Here is a 17214-nt window from a genome sequence, read left to right as displayed (position 1 = left end):
AGGCTGGGGCTTTTTAAATCCTCCAAAGCTCGGGAGTATTTCCGGGGAGAAAAAGACCATCGTAAAGAAGGCATTTCTGAGTTAAAGCCCCTTAATCGGAGCCTTCTGGATCGCAGCGGTGCAGTGCAGGCTGCAGCTCTGGTACCAGAGACTCCTGCAATGGAGGAAGGAATGCTGGTGCACTACGAGTGAATACAAAATCAAGTTTTTATTAGTACAAAAAATACCTTATTTAAAAAAAACAGAAAAGAAACACCCCATCCCAACATTTTGTTTTAATACTTTGCCTTCCCAACAGTGCGGGGAAAGGCTTCCCCTGCTCCACAGCAAGGCAAGGCAGCCCCAAGGGCATCACCCAATAACAGTAAACTGTATGACACAAGGAGGTTCAGTCTTCAAAAGCCCAGCTTTCAAAGGCCCTAAAACGGATCATTTTCCCCCAAATCCCATGATTTTTGAAGCCAGCCCTGAGGAAACAAGAGATGAGTTTTTGCCACCTTGACACCTGGGGGACCTTCTCATTTAGCTGAGCCCTCAAAGGCCTTCAAAGCTCAGAAAAGACCACCATAAAGGGAGACATTTGGAGTTAACTGCTCATAACAGCCTTGCCTGGCCTGCAGCAGTGCACTGGAGGCAGCAGCTCTGGTACCACAGACTCACCCAAGAGACACTTCTGAAAAATGAACCGTTCTGTACTCCGTCTTTGGACCAGAAAATGAAGTCACAGAAGCACCACAAGGCATTGTTCAAGTTGAGTCTCACCATGTTGGGATGAGCAGTGTTACCAGCATCAAACCACACCAGGGCAAACAGAGAGGTTTGGGCTGTTGCTTCCCCATCAATGAATAATTTTCCAGAGTTACCTCTACTGGGAGCTGCCCCAGACAAGGGTAATGCTCTCAGAGGGGTTATCTCATAAAGTACAAAAACAAAACAATACCATAGACCCAGGTATGACATATATAACCCCACTACAGCTATTTTAAGTTTCTCTTTTACCACAGACCTCACTGACATCAGCTACAAAGCTACGAGCTCAATCTCCAGTTCTGGCCTGGCTGTGACAGATCTCCTCTCATGTCCTGCACACACCTTGCCCCAGGCTGATGCAGAGAGGCTGAACAGGCAGCTGCCATGTCACACCAAGTCCCACTGCACTCCTCCAGCACCACCAAAGAGATCCAGGGCCCCACAGCACAGGGTATGGAATCTCTTTGGACAGGAGAAGGGACACTGAGGCACTGTGGTGACACAGGTCTGGTAAGACAACTGTGGTCCTTGATAAACCCCAGAGCTTTTTCAGTCCTGAGCTTCACCTTTCATGCCCTTTCCAGGGAACCTGATATGCCTGACAGAAGTCTTACACTCAAAGAGAACCAATTATGGTCAGTTTTGGACATGAAGCTTCAAAACACCTCCAGGTGAGAGTTAAGAATTAACAGGGAAAGAAAAGAGGAAGAAATCTGAGCAGCTGCTTCATCATGATTGATGGTGAATCCCAAGTAGTGAGAATGGAGAACTATAAAAGCTACATCTTAAAAAACTATACATAGTTTACAGTTTCCCATAAACCACGTGATTTAAATTTCTATGTGAGCTCACACTGGAAACCCAGGAGAGATCAGACAGAACAGTCTGGAAGGGACTGTGAGGAGCACTGGAGTACAGGAACTCTCCCACAGCCCAGCAATGACTGCCCACAGGGAATGCTGCAGCACCAAGGACCCAGCTCAGAGCCCTGGAACCAGGGAGCCTCCTCCTCCTCCTCTGATCAGAACTCATCCCGCAGCCTCGGTGGGTGGTCCATGCCAAAAAATGAGGAGGGTTTCCCATGGATGTCACGTTCTCTTTTCACAAAGGCAGTGAAGGAAGAGACACAGTTCCCGATGAAGTGGTCGGACTGGCCAAGGATGTACAAATCAATCTGAGGCACTTCTGGCTGCAAGCTGACAACCTTGAGCTGCAGAGAAACGAGGAGAGCAGATGAATCCAGTCAGCTATTATCACAATCCAATGTCTTGGCATAATGTTAGAAATGGAATACACAACAGAAAGAGAGTGAGTTTTGTCTTTCGCTGCCCTATAACTCATTTATGATTAGATCAATGTCAGAGCACTTCTGAAAATCACTTAGGTTTATTTAATTTAAACTCTTTTCATGGAAATATTTACTACCATGCCAGACAGTGCTCTTCAATCTCCCGGAAAAGAAAAAGAATTTTAGAGGATAATTTTTATTGCTATGAGCCAAATTCATTTTGAGATGCCAATATTTGGCTGTGAATAACCTATTCCACAACTGCCTGTCTGATATCCATGACAGCCTCGGGCCAGAAGCCAAGGAAGGTTTTTATCCAAGCACTCCTGCCAGAAGAGGTTTCTGGAAGACTCACCTTTTCCTGGAAGAACTGCTGTATTTCTGTTGTGTAGGGCTCAGAATCAGTAGCAATATAAATAGATTTAGCTTCAATCTTTGCCACCCAGAGCTTGAGAGCCCGTTTGATCTCTCGGAGGTCTGGCAGGCACATGTCCATGGTGAGAGGCACTGCAGCACTGCGGTCGTAGCCCACACACTGTGGTGAAGCCATGAAGTGTGGCCCAGCTGTCCCATCCTTTAACATGTTGCAGGCATTTTTCTATTGGAAGAGGAAAAGAGAATCACAGAATTTTGTTTTCCAAGTACCGCACTCAAATGAGAAAACACCACCACGTTCCCCACCTCTGCCTGTCTGAAAGAATCCCAGCACCACTGCTAACACACAGGGAGCTCCTGGATGCCAGCAGGGATCAGGTGGCCGTGCCAGCACGGCTCCTTTTTGAGCAGCTTTGCCCACACCCCACTGTGCCGTACCCAGTCGGAGCCGATCCTCAGGTGAATTCCCACGTAGGGCCGGAGCAGCAGGGACTGGATGTAGGCTTCTCCCTTCTCCACCATTGCATCCGACCACTCCATGTACTTCTGCAGGGGCCGGTGCTCCTCCAGGACAGGAAACTGGGCTGGAGCTCCAGGTAAGGCGAGAACAGGGTGCTCAGAGGCTGGAAACCTACAGAAAACCAAACCCAGCAGGCTGAAACGTGACCTGCACAAAGGCTGCTGTGAAGGTTAGAGCAGAAACCAGGAATGCCCCAAAATATGCAGCATTTATTGCTCCAAACTGAGATAATTTTATCTGGTTTGCCATCTGAACTGAAGAGATTTCAGGGGCTGTATTTTACCTCAGACCTCTTATCTGATAGACAATAAGAGAAGAACTTCAAACATGCATCGAGGAGCTACCAAGCAATAGGATGTTACATTTTCACCTCAGACTAGACCAATTCTGTCACCCAAACAGCAGCAAAATACAGTTCATAATCCCCAAATGAGAACCAAATTATTTTTGACAATTAATTACATATTTAATAAATACTTAATAAATTAAATATTGCTGGCTCAGAATCAATCAGCCTAACAGAGTTCATACCTAAAATAATGCCCACATGAAGTGCTCAGCAAATATTTAATGGAAAAAGCATTAATATTTTTAACTATATTACTAACTAACCACTTCAATCTCTCTCTGAAAATGTAAAGTCACAATACACAGTCACAGCTGCTTTCATGAGTGACTCTAAATGCCCACAGGGACCTGCCAGCACTCTTGCATCTTCTTGCTACCTTCGGATCCAATGGTCCTTGTATGCAGGACTGAAGGAAATTCCCTTGAAGAGCTCAGACTTATCAAAATCCACTTGGAACTGATCCCAGAAGGGACCAAACGGATTTCCATCCTGCAAATAAAAGGTAAGTGTTCATTTAGTGCACCCATAAAGCCTGAAAGGTGGACCTAGCAAGATCTTGAGGCGCAAAGTAGGAGCCTGCTCCAGGATGGAAGCAGCTGGAATAGCCTGTTTGACACACCAGCCCCACAGGAAGGAGACAGCAAATTTATATATTTATACATTTATATATTTAGCTTCAATCTTTGCCACCCAGAGTATACAGGGAAGTTCACTGAGAAGGTTGTCTTAAAGAACAAGGACACCACAGCTTTCAAACTTGTAGTTAAGAGAAGTTGCTTTAACACCAGCTGGGAAACAGAGAGCAGGAGATAAGCTACAGTCACAGTTAAATCTGAGGTGATAAAATCAACTTGCACAGACTGTGTCCCTGATCCCCAAGCACTTGTAGACAAAGAAAACTGATGATGGCACAGCACGCCACTCCACAAGTGCTGAAAGCAACGCCACACAGACCGATTTGCGGCGGGGAACTCCTAAATTTGCGAATCAATGGCAACCCGAATGAGTCAGCCGTAGCCTTTGGAATAAAGCCGTGCCCGCGGGGCTGAGGAGGAGCTCACCTTCATGGGACACGTGCTTTTGTCCGCGCTTCTCTGGGCAGCAGCCTCGAAGCAATACGCCACCCTGCTGCCGGGCGGCCAGTGCCGGGGCGCCAGCTGCTCCATGAACCGCTCCAGGCTGATCACGCGGTGGTACCGCCGCAGCGGCTCCAGCCTGAAGTGCTCCGAGTAGGGGACGTGCAGCTGCCGGGGAGCAGAGCCGTGAGCCGGGGTCCAGTCACCCGGGGCCCGCAGCTCATCCCCGGAGAGCTCCCAGCCCTGCCCGCCGCCCCCTCCCGCGCCCGCCGAGGCTCACGTTGGTGTAGGGCGGGCGGTGGTGCCGGTACTCGATCCAGGGCGGCACGGCCAGGGTCCGGTTGAGGGCGCGGGCGAAGGCCAGGGCTCCCAGGAAGTGCTCGGCTTGGTTACCGAAGCGGCCTGCGGGAGACGGGGCTCAGGCGGGGACCGCACCGGGGACGGACCGGGCACGGAGCGGGGGATGCAGCGGGGCACGGAGCGGGGGATGCAGCGGGGCACGGAGCGCGGACCGCGCTGGGGGATGAACCGGGCTCTGCAGCACCGGGCTCTGCAGCACCGGGCTCTGCAGCGGGGGATGCAACCGGGAGATGCATAGGGGGTCTGCACCGGGAAAGCCTCACCCATGCAGGGACAGTAGAGTAGGTACCCGGCCTCGTCCCAGGCGGGTGCCGCGCCGTCTCCCGCCGCCATCACCGGGAGGAGCAGGAGGAGGACGAGGAGCAGCGGAGCCGGCGGCACCGCCATGGCAGTTCGTCGGCGGCCAGAGCCCGGCGCCACCATCCCGGCATGCCCTGCGGCGCGCCGCTCTGGCGGCCACCACCGAGCCGTGACGTCACTCCCACAAGGCCCCGCGCAATGGCGCCGCCGGGGCCGGGAGCGGAGCCGCGCTTGGCGGGGCCCGGGGGAACGGGGTGAGCGCGGGGGGGCGAGGGAGGGGGGCGGCACCGCAGCAAGGGGCGGTGGCACGGCCGTACCCTCCCCTCGGTGGCGGGGTCCCCTCAGGGGACAGGGGGGCGTGTGAGGAGGAGGAGGATGCGGGGCGGAGGGGGGGGGCGTAGGCCGGGCCCGCCTCCCTCCCCTCGGGGCTGCGGGGCGGGGGTGGGATGTGTGATTCCGCTCCACCGGGGCTGCATTGTCCACGGAGCGCTCCCGGGGGTGGGGGTCTCCCGGTTGGCTTCCGAGGCAAGCGGCGGAGGTGCCGGAGGGAGGAGCGAGTTGCCCCTCGCGGGCACCCCCCCCCCCCCCCCCCCCGGCACCTCCGCCGTTTGCAAGGCGGTTGCAACAGCACTTCTGAATTCCCTAAAATTCCAGTGTGATCGTTTATGCACCTTACTGTTAAACACACCAAAATTCAAACTCTTGTCTTCTTCCAGGTAGCTTTGAAACTGGCCCAGATGGCCAGGCTTTTTCGGAGGGAAAGGACCAGTTCCCTGGTGAAAGTGGTGGAGACTCTCGGGACACCTGCACAGCTCTGGAGCAAGAGGTAGAGAATACTCATCTTTTCTGGGACATACTTCATAGAGAGGTGAAATAGTCACGTGTTTAGCACCCAGTAAGACAGATTGCTCTGAACCACAGGCCTCCTGCACCCTGAGGGGTCAGAGCAGCTGTCACATCATGCTGGTTTGTCCCAAAGTGGCACCTCAGCAGTTCTGTTCCTTTATTGTTCTGCTCTGACCACGTAGATTTAGCCTGCACAAAACCAAGTTTTATTTTCAACAGGCATTCCCAAAGCTCACAGTGATATATTTTCTTGGAGTCATGCTGTTTCCCAGTGTTTTCCACCCTGAGGGAACCATCCATGCTATTTGAAGTGATGGTGCAGTCACAGTAATTGTCATTTCAGCTCTTTATAACGTTCCTTGAGCACTTTCTTGGGGGTTGGTTTGTTCCCTCGCAGTTGCACATCCTGCCCACAACTCGCACTTGTGTTGATGTGCAGCAGGAAGTTCCTCCTCTGAAGCAATCATGGAGTGGGGGTTTGATGCTATTTTAAGTAGGGTTTCTCAGGCAGCCAAATTGAGTGAAAGAGGTTGGTTTTATTTCAGCTGACCGTTTACCAGTCGAGCTGGCAGTAGAACCCTGTAAAAAACTAACACACAACTCAAGAACAACCTGCTAAGAGAGATTTATGTAGAGCCTCATCAAAGTGAAAGCCAGAAGAGCTTACAGGAGGTGTATTTTTTTTGAACAGGAAACAGTTTGAGCTTCCATTATTAATGGATGAGAGTGTCAAAGAAAAAAAAAAAGAGTTAAAAATTGCTCATTACAGTAGAAAACTTGCTGATCCAGAGAGGCAGAATCTGCCTCACAGTCGAAAAGTGAAAATACAGTGAGTAATCCCACCCTGAAGAGGAGCAGCATCCGTTGCCTTCCAGAAAAAGGTGTGATGTTGATGATAATTGAGAGTTTTCTTCCTCAGCCCTGTTCAGATTGATTTGTTCTGGAGATTGTTTTGCCCATTGCACCAGGTTGGTAGCAGAAAGGATGGGAAAAGAAAATACGAGAGAACTCTGAGAATCTCTGAGAGGGAATTCCATGTAGGCAGAGACCAAGAGCAAGTATGAATATAAAAAAATGGGATGAGAAGTGATCCGCAAGAGACACAAGGAAAGGTATTTAGAGCTACAAATAGACACCCTTTATGATATTTCAGGAGAAAATACATCCAACACGTAACACTGGCTCTTAATAGTGGCAAAAAATGCAATTCAGAAAAAGTTTAACATAATTTTATTCAGGTAACAGGTTAAGGGGGAAGAGACAGAAAAATATTATTGATTGGAGGTTGCCATGACTGGGAACACACATCTTCACATGTTCACTGTGTACGTGGGTGAAGGTTGCAGTGAATTAACACCAGCCTTTTTTTGATTTCAGATGAAGAAGTTTTGCTATTAAAGCAGTTTGGTCACAGGGGGCTCCAACAGAAAACGGCACCAGGACAACATCACAGCCCACAGGCTTGAGTTCTGCTTGACATGGCCATGTTCTACTAGACCTGCCATGACGGCATTTTTCCCCAGTGTTCCCAACTGGATTCAAGATGCAAAGCAGGAGGAGGAAGAGACAGGCTGGAAAGTAGTCCCCAGACCAAGAGGTGAAGAAACCGAAAGTCAGGGAAAATGCCAGTGTGAACTATCGGAGCCCTCCTTCCCTCACGTGGACAAGCTGAGAACTCACACACTTTCCCATTCGGAGCAGAGGCCCTACAACTGCCCCCAGCTGCACTGTGGCAAGGCCTTTGCCTCCAAGTACAAGCTCTACAGGTAGGTATCTGCAAGTGCCTCTGCCCAGCAGTGCCAGGAGAGAGGGGAAACCCCCTCCCTCGTGTGTCTTTGCTTGAATTTCTGAGAAGCTGGAGGAGGGGAAATGCCCTTTTACCTTGCAAAGCAGTTGAGTCCCAGACATTACCATACTTGGCATCTCTTTAGGTGCCTTCCAGAGAACTTCAGCTAATGCTGTATCCTGAGCTCAAGCTGTTTTATGTTTCACTGAGGAGAAATAGAAACAGAAAGTGAAGTTCACAGATTGAAAAGCAAAATGAAAAGCAAGAACAGCGTTTGTATTCATAAATCCTGCTTCTAACCACAGGGATAATTCCATGGCAGCTGTTGCTCCAGTATGGAGAAGTAGAGTTCCCATTTATGAAGTACAACACAAAATAGTTAAACAGAGATGGCTGAGAACTTGAAACCAAGTGAACCACAGTGGGGGAGAGTGTGAGATACCAAGGTGAAATCAGACCACAGTGGCTGTCAGCAGACTTGGGCACAGCCTGGCCCTCCTGATAAAGTGTTCTCACCTAGTGTCACAAACTAGGGAGGTTTTCTTTGGCAGCCTCAGCAGAGAGCAGAAGCTGAGGAGAGACAGCTGCTGGGACAGACTGTAGGTTTTGCCTGAAGCGTTGTGCTCCTGTGCTCCTTGTTTAATGGAGATAAAATGCCATCTGGGATTTTTGTGGTGTAAAGTGTAGGACACAAGGAAAATTTTGGAAAACTAGCTTGTGTTCCCTCAGGGGCTGGATGTTTGTCTGACCTTTCCTGCTTTTCTTCCCTAAGGCATATGGCCACGCACTCTGCTCAGAAGCCCCACCAGTGCATGTACTGCGAGAAGATGTTCCACAGGAAGGATCACCTTCGGAACCACCTGCAGACCCACGATCCCAACAAGGAGGCTCTGCACTGTCCCGAGTGCGGCAAGAACTACAACACCAAACTGGGCTTCAGGCGACACCTGGCCATGCATGCGGCTGCCAGCGGTGACCTCAGCTGCAAGGTGTGCCTCCAGACCTTTGAGAGCACCCAGGTCCTGCTGGAGCACCTCAAAGCCCATTCCAGGCGGGCTTCTGGCGGGGCAAAGGAGAAGAAGCATCCGTGTGACCACTGCGATCGGCGCTTCTACACCCGCAAGGACGTGCGCAGGCACCTGGTGGTGCACACGGGGCGGAAGGACTTCCTGTGCCAGTACTGTGCTCAGAGGTTTGGGAGGAAAGACCACCTGACCAGGCACATGAAGAAAAGCCACTCCCAGGAACTGCTGAAGATTAAGACGGAGCCAGTGGACATGTTGGGTCTGCTCAGCTGCAGCTCCTCTGTGGCAGTGAAGGAAGAGCTGAGTCCTGTCCTGTGTATGGCATCCAGAGACATGATGGGTAGTAAGAGCTTCCCTGGCATGCTGCCCGTGGGCATGTACAGCACACATCTCCAAACCATGCCAAGCTCAGGGATGCCCCATTCTTTGGTTCCTAATTCTCTTCCTATGGGAATGAGCTATCCTCTGGAGTCTTCTTCTCCCATCTCCTCCCCACCGCAACCTCCTCCAAAGTATCAGCTTGGATCTACCTCATATTTGCCTGAGAAACTACCCAAAGTAGAGGTGGACAGCTTTTTGTCAGACTTCCCTGGCAGTCTGTCTCTCTCATCTGGTGATCCTCAGTCCTCTTCGCCTCAGCCACCTGCCCTGGATGAGGCTTTGCTTTCCAAGAGCCCTGCTAACCTCTCAGAGGCTCTCTGTGCTGCTAACATGGACTTTTCTCATCTTCTTGGCTTCCTTCCCCTAAACCTTCCTCCTTGCAATCCACCTGTCTCGTCGGGGGGATTGGTCATGGGCTACTCGCAGGGGGAGGCGCAGCCACTGCTCACCACTTTGCAACATCAACCTCAAGAGTCTCCCGGAGCCGGGGCCTCGCTGAACTTTGGGCCCCTTCATTCGTTGCCCCCCGTCTTCACCTCCAGCTTGAGCACAACCACGCTGCCACGGTTCCACCAGGCATTCCAATAAGCTGGAAATAGCACTGGAGAACAGATCTTTCAGTCACCCTTTTGTGGAGAGCCTTAAAAACGCACAACTCTTCCTTCCTTGGGGGTGTGAAAGCTCTGGCAGAGCTGGGTCAGACAGGAGGTTTCTGATCTCGGAGGGAGCACTTGTAGACTGGAACCCGTGCAAGTCCCAGTCCTGTACAGCAGAAAGATTTCAGCTGATAGACTGGATATATTTTATCTAATTTTTAATCTGTGAATCAGGAGCCGCGCTTAGCACTGACCTTCCCTGAGAATGCTGGAGCTGTATTCCTCTCTGGGAAGGGACTGTCCCTCAGAAGGAGTTGAGACTCTTTCATCCTGGGCTAAACTTTTGAAGAGTCCAGCTTCCATTTCATGTTACCACACACTGCAATTCTGGCAAACCAGCCAACAACTCCACATGGAGAAGAAGTCATGATACCACTCTGTATGAAGCCAATGGGGAAGAGGCTGTCCTTCCCTGCTACCTCTCATCCCATCACCCAACACAGCTTACTCCACATCAGTGTTAAGCAACAAGCCCGTTTACATAGTGAATTCAACGTCGCCTCTTTGGAGCTGTTAGGATAAACTCGTTATGGTGAACATTGTTTACACAACACAAATCTGTTTCTGCCATTGCAAAAATAGGAGGCACCAGAATACACTGGGTTCATGTCTGGTGTAGCTAGAACACTGTTTACACAACGAAGTCAGGTTGCACTGATTTCTCTTCACTTATCATGTTCTTCCCCCATGGGGAAATACACTGCTTTTGGACCACTTCAGCCTCTGCCCCTGTAGGCAGCAGCTTCCTGCCTTTTCTTGCTGGCTGTCCCGAGTGAAGGGGATGGAGCAGCTCTCACAGCTTAGCTTGGTGTGTGGTGTATGGACAGAGCCCTTTGAAATATCTCCCCCAGGCAAACAGATCTGGAAACCAAAGCACGTGAGAGAGCTGGGTGAGGAGCTCAGGAGATCGAGCACTGGCGTACCAGGCGTGGGTGAGAACAGGCTGCAGGCCCTGCTCCATAGCTTCCCTTGTGATGAGGAACAGAGTATGAGTTTCTGGGGTTAGGGGTTTTTTTAACCACTTTTTGAGGTCAGCACCCTTTTTGGCTTATCCAGGAAGGAGTCTCAAAGGTATATTTTAACCTCAATGGTGATAACATGCAAGAATCAGGGAAAAATTGATCCCAGCTTCATGTACACACTGTCAGTGTATTTGAAGCACTTCTCCCAACACCAATAGTTCTAACAAATGCTGAGGTTTGGGGCCTGCAGTCAACTTTTCACTTTGGATTTGGTTGCACTGGCGTTTTTTGTTCTCTCCTGCTCAAGCCTTGCCTCCTGAAGTTAAAGTCCTGCTTCCCTTGCTCCCTGCCCTACCTCTTCAACTCTTCCATGGGCTGTCTACCTACCAGGGTGGAAGGGTTATATTGGGAAGAGGCAGCCAGCTGCTGGTGTCATTTAGCACCTGTATTGTCTCCTGCTCCTGTTCTCCTGGGCACTTATACTGCAGATGGGGACATACGGAGGTCACTCTGCACTGGTGCATGTTTGTGACTATGGACGGGCAGATCTTCATACCTCAGCATGGAGGAACCATTGTAGGCCAATATAAACCAGGAAATCTGTCAATATTGTTCTCCATAAATCTAGGATATGCAAAATCTACCTCTACTCTGTTATCTCAGCTCCTTGGGTGAAGCCAGATGCTGTCCTCCCTTGTCTCCCCAGAGCACATCCACCTCAGTTGATGCAGATTCCTTCCTGCTGAGCCATGATCCCACTGTGTGACATCAGCTGTGCCTCTTTTGGTCACAGGCTTGTCCCCCTTCCATTTTACTCCAGAATTTTATTTTTAATTTAGCTTAGTAATTCTTCCCAGAATGACTCTTTAGCAATCCATTGATTCTCCAGAACATAGATCGGTTGTTTTAGGTTAGCCAGCAATGCTGCAAATAAGACTTTTGTATCAAAATGTAATATAAGATTTATTTACCTCAGCAATATCCTGTGGCAATGATCTCCCCGAGTTGAATGCAGTACTTTTTCCTTTTCTCCACTGGAAAATGTTGCCTTTCCAAGTCCAACGAGTGCCTTCTTGTTCTCTAACCTAGCAAAGGTAAACAGGGCATTGCAGCCAGTCTGTTTACCAGCATTGAATACCTCAGGCCTGTCTTCTATTGCTTTGCTCTTTGCAAGTTAAAGAGTTTCACACTGTTATCAATTATATGCAAGCCTTATCCCTGTCTTCAGTTGAGAGGATTATTATTTTTTGAGAAATAAATGGTCAGAACTGATCACTCACTGCCAGTGAGGATTATCAGATTTATGCAATGCCATCACACACCTTCTCCCACTGCAGAACATTCAGCTTTTTTGCTTCCTGCCTGCATTGTACTCTGAACAGATGTCATCACTGGAATTCCTTTAGCAGTGGTAGCTAAACTTAGAGCCAGGCATCTTTTTCCTACCAGTAGTCTGTCAAAGAATAAATGGAATTCATTTTGCTATGATTTGCATGTGTGATTTGCTTTCCACAGCTACTTTAACAAGCAGAACTGCAGTAACTTTTGTCAATGCAAGGAAAATCTAACCCAGCAAGGGCAGCATGGTCAGAGACAGCACTGGAGCTGATTCCAGATGTTTGCACAGGAAAATGGATTCAAAGTTCCTCTACCACAACAGCTTGTAATCTGAAGGTATTTTACCAGTCAGTCTAAAACTAATGAGAATAATTCCATTTGAAATATGCAATTCACAGAACAAATTACAGTGAAAAACTTTTACCTGTTTATAAGAAAATACTTGGAGCATCCAAGCTTACAGCACTTTGGAATCCCAGTCCACTAGGACATATGTAGCAAGTCAGTGGAAATCATCTTAGCCAAGCTCCTGCTACTGCAGCTGGAGGTGAGGGACAAGGGTAACTCTGGCATGCTGTGAGGGGGATTGCTGCAGCACAGCCTGCAGTCTCTTCTGTGGTGTATGTACAGGGCTTTGTGGCAGCCACTGTGCTGGTTATGTGATATAAAAAAATCATCTCAGAAAGAGTTTGGGTTTAGTTTTTGTTTTGGACCACGAGTTTGGAGCTGCAGGTCCAGGACATGGCTGTGAGTCAGGCAGGCAGAGCCCAGGAAACCATTCCACTGTGATCCCTCTGTTCCTGGCACACCTGTACCATGAGGATTGCACCAGAGCTCAAGGGCAGCAAGTACAGCACATAATTGTTCAGGAGGGTTTAATTAAATAAAGGGCTGGCTTGGTGGGGGTCCAAAGTAGTATGAACAGTGCAGTCAACTAAGATAGAAACCCATAGACCTCCAGTTAGTAAAAGGACAGGACATGAACTTGTCATCCCTTATAAATCAGACTCTGGATTCTCAGCCAAGGACCTAATATCCCCTAGAAATAAGAGCTAACAAAGAGCCAAGCCACTCCCTGGCACCAGAGGGTTAACTCTTGCCCATCCTTCCAGGCTCAGATCACCAGAACCCTGTGAAGGGCTGAAGATTCTTTTTCCCCTGGGATTACACCTCACTCAAAATCCATTTGTAGGAAGGAACAACATGTTATCTTGCATTTGCTTCCACTGAATTTCACATGACAGAATACTCACACACCATGTTGTGACAGACCCCGTTCTCTGTCTCACAACATTGCTGCTCTTTAGCCTCAGTGTTGAAAAATGGTGTCACTTCAACTGGAATCCTTTTTTCACCTCTGCTAGATTGATGATTTCAGTACTTTTGTTGAGCTCAGCTCTTTGTTCTTTAATTCCTTCCTTGCTGGCAGGTGAACAGCAGCTGCTGGGAAGATTTCCTGCAGTTTACTGAAAAAATCCCCTTTTCCTTTCTCTACCATTGTACCACCTTTGCTCTCTGGACAGAACAAGCCCACAGAGGCATTTTCTGCTGCCTGCAATTAAAATTTCCACAAATAAATCTTCAAAGATGTGCTTCCCATCACCCTACCTTCTTGCTTATCCTCTAATCCCAGTTAGTCAGGCTGACTGAATTCTCCCTCAGGTGACTATTTTTAGTTAATTGCCTGCCCAAGCCCTGGAGCTATTCTGCCACTGAGCTGTGAAGTGGATGAATGACTTGAACAGAACCACTTCAGTTTTCCATCCTCATCCAAAATTTGTGTCTTTTTCATAACTTCTGATATTTTTCCCAGTTCCTAGAGATGGGAGCTGCCACCTGAAGCTCTGAATCCCCTCCTGGCTGACCCCTGTGCAGTAGGAGAAGGTGGTTTGGTTTAGTCTGGTCTGCTGGATCTGGGAAGCCCAGATTCTTTTCACCCCAATCCCAGCTCTGGCACCTCTCACCCTTTCCATGCCTGTTTACCATAACATACTACAGCTATAATGAGCCTCTCCTGGAAAGCAGCTGGAAGCTGCCAGGGAGATGCCATTTCCAGCTGCCTTGGAGTACCACTCTTCCTGTTCCCCACCACCTCTCAGGTTCTGTTGTCCCTGCTGCACAATCCATGCCACACTCCCACTCACTCAGATTTAGACTCACCTCTGGCTATTCCCAGTGATGGACTTATTTCCTTCTAGTGAATAACTGGGATCCCCTAGGAATCCTACACGTTTCAGCTATTCTTGTGGCTGCAGGTAAGGAGTTTTCTCCTGGGGTACAGTCTGCAATCTCTACCTGGAGCCAGCTCTACATCTTCCCACAGGCCACACACCACTAATCACACTAGCATGCAAACAGGTCGAGCAAAACCAGAACTGGTGCTCAGAAATGAGACCAGAAAACAGATCACATTCTCCTTCTCACACACCCACAGCAGGAGATGAGCTTGACTTTCCTGTTCAAAGTGCATTTTATTTCCATGTGCAAAGGTGGGCTGCAGGAGGAGCCTGAAGCACCTTCCTCACTCTGTGCTTGTGGTTGAAGCACCTTCCTCACTCTGTGTGGTCCTTTCCACCAGTGCCTAAATAGCAGCCTGAAAATAGAGTATACATGACACAGGGAGCTTCTCTGGATCAGATCACACTGACAAGGGAAGTTAAAAGCATTGCAAAAGATAACCAGGGAATTTGGAATTAATTTTTTTATTACTATAAATAGGTCAGCTCTTCAGCTGGGGGAAGAATCCTCAACATTGAAGTGTCTTGTTACAAACCAACCATCCCTCGCTTTTGTGTCTTTGTTTTGAACTACTGTGCAAGGGGATAACCAGCTTAGCATGGAATGTACTGAGTGGACTGGGGCCAGCTCAGAGCCTGTAGGACAGGGACAGCCTCCAACACCTGGGACAGGCCAGGCTGGCTGAGTGTCCAGGTGAACATGCCAGGGACCTGCCTGCAGCCCTTCTCCTCTGTGGTCAGTATCTTGCAAGAAGGTAACACGAGCTTGGCTCACAGCCCTCAGAACCCACTTCAGGGTGCAGAAGCCTGAACTTCTGCTAGAAGCCTTTCTGGAGTTTGAGATCTCCTCACCCTTCTGAGTGCCTCAGCCTTGATGCTGTGTGGAGCTTTCCCACTTTAGTGATTCCTGATATCTAGGAGCAATTTTTAGAAAGACTGTTTTGTAACATTTGAACCAGCGTTTGCCTTGAATGAGGATATTGAAGAACACAGAGCTGTCAGCTGATGTACTCTTGAGACCTGGGGTGGCTACAAGAAAGACAAAGAAGAACCTGTGGAACCCCTGGGAGCAGCCAAGCTCCAAAACTACTGCTGGAAGAAAAGCTACTGAGTGGCCTTTGCAGCCACAAGTCATGCCAAGAACCCTCTCCCAGCACAAGCTCTGCCATCTCCCACAGGAGCCTATACACATCCCACTGGAAGGTGAAGGGTTTGGGATCAGCCATGGGAGGGGATGGGAAAGCCAGTGTCCCTTCTTTCACACTGTCTCTTCTTGTGCTGGTTCTGGACAGGCCCCGTGCCTGACCTCCCTCCCTGCAGCTACAGCTGCCAAAGCCAGAAACTTCCCATTGTTACAGCTCAACCGGTTTTCTAAAAACAAACTTTCTAGCACTTTTAGAGAGTGAATAACCTCTTTTAAAGGAGTGTTTTGGGGGCTGTAAACAAGGTTTTTAAATTGTAATTAAGTGCCATTAGGAAATGTATGGTTCATTGCTAAAATTAGCTCCTGCAAAATGAAGTTCAAATTGAAAGCATCTTTTATAATGAAGTTGTTTATTAAAAGCATTTGGATCTACCCCAGGTGTCTTCTTGGGGGGTTTGGGTTTTGGTTGGATTAAGACAGGATGGAATCATAAGACAGGTCAAAGACACAGTTCCCTACATGAAGCCACAGAGGTTTTTAAATTTCTGCCAAGCAAAGAACTAGACCCACAAGAAAAAAACCCCAGCACCCCACTGGGGAGGCAGCCACAGCAGGCACCATTATCCCCTGTCAAGGAGAATAATGTTTGTTAGACAGAAAGTTCTGGTCGCTTGGTTTCACTAAAATTTCCAGCCCATGTGGCAGCATTTCAGACAAGTTCAGCCCACTCCCCCTCCAATAACCCCAACATGCTCTGCTCCCCAGAGGCAGGAGAACCAGGACCAAACCTCAGCTTAAGCTACAACTGGCTGCAGGCACCAGCAGCATTTGAAGATGAAACATGGCAAAGCACACGGGGCCCTCTTGGGATTCTCCTTCAGAACATGGATTAAAAGCTGACAGCCACGATCCGTGTTAGGTGCTTGTCTAAGAATGAACTACTTTTCAGTTCTAGTTTTCATTCCTAATTCAGCCACCATTAAAACATGACCTTTCTTCAGCAGCTTTCCCCTGGCATTGGGGACTGTGACAGAACATGAATACACTCATCTGCCAAAAATGAGAAATAACTTCAGCATGGATTGTCCTGGTGCTGGAGCTGAAGCTTCCTTTGCCTTTTTAAAGGGAAAAGGGATTATTCTGATGATTTCTGAGTTTTGATTCAAGTATTTGCCAGCTCTGGTCTCACTCACACTCAGCAGCCCCCAACACTGGACTCTGTAATCTGGAGGGATCACATCCATTGCTCTGCTGGGCAAACCAGCCCAGGAAAAGGGAATTCACTTTGCCTCCCTCAGCCAGCACTCCAGCAGAAGCTCACTGATCTCCTGCCACACACGCTCCCCCAGCAGAAACACACAAGCTCTGGGAAGCCAAGGGAGCTGGAAGCCAACACTGAGGGCTCAGCTTCTGCAGCAGCAGCACTCCTCAAACTCCCTTCTGAGCTGTCCTTTCCCCTCTGCAGCCCTAAAGCCCTGCCCAGCACTGCCATCCAACAGTTCTGCCACTCTGCCCATCATGCCACACATCAAACAACATATCCCACACCAGACACGAGTTGCTCGAGTGATCTTACCCAGCAGCACAGCAGCAGATTCAAATGCCTCAACTGGTGGCATGATCACAATACAAGGCAGCATTCAGGGCATGCCACACTGGGAGAAAATTAGTTTACCAGGAGAAAAATATTACAAAGAAAGGCAGAGTATTTCAAGCTCTGCTTCTGGCTGAAGCCACACATCACAGACCACACGGTGTTGAACAGGCCAAGTGTTACAAAAAGAAATTGTCCAGAAGTGGCTTAGGAGAACCCAAGAGAGC

The 17214-nt window shown here is 49.1% G+C and overlaps 2 protein-coding genes across 2 annotated transcripts; one reads left to right on the top strand and one right to left on the bottom strand.

Moving 5' to 3' along the window:
- Positions 1-260: 260 nt before the first annotated feature.
- On the bottom strand, positions 261-5165 carry POFUT1 (protein O-fucosyltransferase 1). The gene is made up of 7 exons (XM_084217917.1): positions 4982-5165; positions 4639-4760; positions 4344-4526; positions 3659-3771; positions 2852-3044; positions 2394-2636; positions 261-1960 (listed from the first exon to the last, which is right to left on the bottom strand). Exons 1-7 carry the CDS (start codon positions 5139-5141, stop codon positions 1772-1774), a joined length of 1203 nt encoding a protein of 400 aa, XP_084074043.1. The 5' UTR covers positions 5142-5165; the 3' UTR covers positions 261-1771.
- Positions 5166-5205: 40 nt separating this feature from the next.
- Positions 5206-12109, top strand: PLAGL2 (PLAG1 like zinc finger 2). The gene is made up of 4 exons (XM_084218009.1): positions 5206-5272; positions 5735-5844; positions 7242-7630; positions 8423-12109. The coding sequence occupies exons 3-4, from the start codon at positions 7368-7370 to the stop codon at positions 9642-9644; spliced, it is 1485 nt and encodes a 494-aa protein (XP_084074135.1). The 5' UTR covers positions 5206-5272; positions 5735-5844; positions 7242-7367; the 3' UTR covers positions 9645-12109.
- Positions 12110-17214: the final 5105 nt, after the last annotated feature.

Source organism: Fringilla coelebs (genome assembly GCF_963513975.1).
Source record: "Fringilla coelebs genome assembly, chromosome: 18".
Classification (NCBI taxonomy): Eukaryota; Metazoa; Chordata; class Aves; order Passeriformes; family Fringillidae; genus Fringilla; species Fringilla coelebs.
Note: the sequence above shows the minus strand (reverse complement) of the source record. Positions and strands in the feature narration are given on the sequence as shown.

Bases quoted from the DNA above. Each gene is read 5' to 3' on its own strand.
- POFUT1 (XM_084217917.1), bottom strand. From the start codon at position 5,141: ATGGTGGCGCCGGGCTCTGGCCGCCGACGAACTGCCATGGCGGTGCCG. The intron at 4,761-4,981 runs GTGAGGCTTTCC...CGTCTCCCGCAG, and splicing joins ACTCTACTGTCCCTGCATGG to GCCGCTTCGGTAACCAAGCC. The intron at 3,772-4,343 runs GTGAGCTCCTCC...TTTTATTTGCAG, and splicing joins AAAGCACGTGTCCCATGAAG to GATGGAAATCCGTTTGGTCC.
- PLAGL2 (XM_084218009.1), top strand. From the start codon at position 7,368: ATGACGGCATTTTTCCCCAGTGTTCCCAACTGGATTCAAGATGCAAAG. The intron at 7,631-8,422 runs GTAGGTATCTGC...TTCTTCCCTAAG, and splicing joins TCCAAGTACAAGCTCTACAG to GCATATGGCCACGCACTCTG.